A 2,876-nucleotide genomic window follows, 5' to 3' on the forward strand; every position below is an offset into this window, starting at 1 on the left:
ACACACACACACTCACACACACACACACACACACACACACACACACACACACATACATACATTCATTCCATTATTCAAAAGCAGAATGAAGATGTTTGCCAATGCATAAAGAAACATATAGCCAACAGTGACTGTACTGTAAAATGCATGTTTATTTTCAGGACTGTACCTTCGATTCCCACTCCATCCCAGCCAATGATATGAGAAGCAGCACAGTGACTGTGATAGATCCTATAATTCGGACGTCATTGACTGAATCCACAATTTGTGAGTCATATTCCTGTTGCAAACATGTATCATATTACAATCGGCATAACATGCACACGTAACAATGTCATGCAACAGAAGTGCTGTGTTCATCTGAGTCGTTCTTACAATGAGAAGATCTCTGACAGTCTCTGCAAATCCCACCGTGTTGAGCGCGCAAGCGAGAGCATTGGCGAAAGAAAACACCACGCCGATGGGACCCCCCAACTCAGGACCCAGAGTACGGGAGATCATGAAGTACGCACCGCCTGACGGGTGGAGGAGAGAAATGAGAGAGAAATGTAAAGAAATATGATGCTGCTGGTTGCTTAATGGCCAAAGGAGGCTACTGTGATATTCTGGGCCTAGTTGTTCAAAAGTAATTTGGGATTTCGGTGATCGGATAGGATCAGATCTTAAAAACGGGTTGGTTTCTTGATTTTGATCCTGACCAAATCCAGATCGTTCTGATCCACATTAAACATTTTTAAAAACTTCACTCTGGTCTCTAGATAAGAATCAGGTCCTTGTTTCAATCAGAATCTATTGACGTTTTTGCCCAGTTGCTTAGACCTCGCCAGCACACTTCTCTCCAATAAGTCACATCATTTTATGTCCATAGCAGAAACGAAGGATGAGTTACGCAGCAAAGCATCACTGATTATCACAATCTGATCAGCTTGATGTCACGCTCTTGTCGAGTGACTCACCAGAAGAGACTCTTCCATTGGTGGAAATGGCAGATACAGACAGAGCGGTTATGGAGGTCACAAGGACTGACATCAGTATGATTAACCATGTAAGAACTAAAGCAGAGGAAATAAAAAAAGGAAAAGGACAGAGTGTCTGTACAGAGCTCCAGCTGACAGAGTAGACAAAACACATCAAAGATAAGTGGCCATCAGATATTACACACAGTTCTGGTAAGTCTTGACATAGACATTTCTTGAGCAACATTATGTTTACCAAAGAAAATAGCCTGTGGTTTCATTGTAGGAAGTCATTGCACAGACAGTTTATCTTTTTTCCCCAACTAGATTGGCCAGGTGAAAAAGTAACCACTTTATGGAACTGTTTTATATATTAATAAAAATGCAGGCTTACGGATTCCTGCTTGAGATGTGATCCAGGACAATCGCAGGAACAGAATGACTCCCCAGATATTCAACATACAGCGAATCTGGAACACAGAAACAGAGCATGTATGCACGTGTGCATTTGACCTTTTGCACGCATGCATATGTACCTTTCACGGTTTCTCACCATAACCCCGGTGATCCATCCAAAGCGTACGGGCTGGGCGGTCTTTCCTCCTGGCCCGTTTTCCTCGGACTCGATTTCACTCTCCTGTAGTGCTGAAACGCTTCCCCTACCAGAGTCTCCCATGTTACTGCCGGATTCTGCATCCTAAACCAATACATACATGCATATTTACAATTGAAATGCATACAGAGTCATTCGAAAGTACATTACAACAGAGTAGCGTGATCTTGTGGTACTGGAGACTAGTTTCAGGACCGCAATTTGGAATTTAGGTGTTTTTTTTCCCCCTCATACTTTATAGTATTTTATAGCATTTACTTTACAATTAAATTGGGCGATTAGAATTATTTAAAATTGAATTGATGTATTCTCCTAACCAGCCCCTAACCCTAAATATAACTGCTGCTAACTCTCAGGAATTGTTTTAATTAAATATGTTTTATTAGTATTTTGGTTAAAAATTAAATTTTCCTGGAAGAAATACCCCATTTGTCAAAGCAGAAGTAGGCATAACTTGTATTCGGTTCAAATATGCCAAATAGTCTTTATTCTGTTCCAAAATACAAATAACAAAAAAATAACAAAGCGCGGTAAACCATTTACACGGTAAATGGTTTGCGCCAAACTAATGTGTTTATTAATGCAATAATAATCTTGAGCAATATGTTAAAAAATACCAGTTTGCAACATCAAGCAGCATAATTAATGGCTTTTGCACAGCTAAATAACTGGAAAAGGCAAACACCAGAAGACCGGACCCGCCCTTACGTAAAAAAAAAAAAAAAATAGTAATAATTATAATAATAATAATAATAAAAGTTAAAAATTGAATATTTTTCAGTGTGTCTTTAATTTGCGCCTGTTTGTTTTAGTTTTGAGTCAGGTCTCCTCGGATGGAGTAGAATTGGATGGCGCTGTTACATGCGGTCCTAAATCTGCGGCCTCCGGTTCTTCAGGGCTACTATACTTTTTTACAGCATATGACCCACATCAACAGTCTTGCGCAGCGTCTCCAACGATGGCCTGCAGCGCCGGATGCGGCCCGTGGCGGTGGCGTTGGCATAAAACTCGAGATGCGGCATGGCATCCATGGTGCTGTATATGGAAGGTCGTCTATTGTCCTGCCTTGAGTTCACAACTTCTGACGGCCTTTGTGTCGGAGTTTCCATGCTGACAGCCATCTCACTGCCGGTGCTGTAAGAGGAGTAATGCGGCGGAGCCTCTTCACTGACCGAAAAGCGACCTGGGGACAAGTTCTCTGTGCCCTCCAGCTTGCGTTTGGAGAAGCGGTGACCCATTTGAACACCCGGAAGTTCAGAACACCAGCTTTTCCTGAAAAGTAAAAGATAATGCATTTAAGCAATAGC

The 2,876-nt window shown here is 41.6% G+C and overlaps 1 protein-coding gene across 1 annotated transcript in view; it reads right to left on the bottom strand.

The window, feature by feature from the left end:
* Positions 1-2,876, bottom strand: part of slc12a10.1 (solute carrier family 12 member 10, tandem duplicate 1) — a 13,389-nt gene that overhangs the window by 10,104 nt on the left and 409 nt on the right. Inside the window, exons 2-7 of the mRNA XM_016511287.1 lie at positions 2,499-2,841; positions 1,510-1,653; positions 1,351-1,426; positions 957-1,052; positions 376-515; positions 170-280 (exon numbers count right to left, since the gene is read on the bottom strand). Of these exons, the coding sequence (XP_016366773.1) occupies positions 170-280; positions 376-515; positions 957-1,052; positions 1,351-1,426; positions 1,510-1,653; positions 2,499-2,807 (876 nt within the window). The 5' untranslated portion in view covers positions 2,808-2,841. The remainder of the gene's footprint in view (positions 1-169; positions 281-375; positions 516-956; positions 1,053-1,350; positions 1,427-1,509; positions 1,654-2,498; positions 2,842-2,876) is intronic.

The sequence above is a fragment of the Sinocyclocheilus rhinocerous genome, unplaced genomic scaffold, assembly GCF_001515625.1.
Source record: "Sinocyclocheilus rhinocerous isolate Xijiao unplaced genomic scaffold, SAMN03320098_v1.1 scaffold114, whole genome shotgun sequence".
Classification (NCBI taxonomy): Eukaryota; Metazoa; Chordata; class Actinopteri; order Cypriniformes; family Cyprinidae; genus Sinocyclocheilus; species Sinocyclocheilus rhinocerous.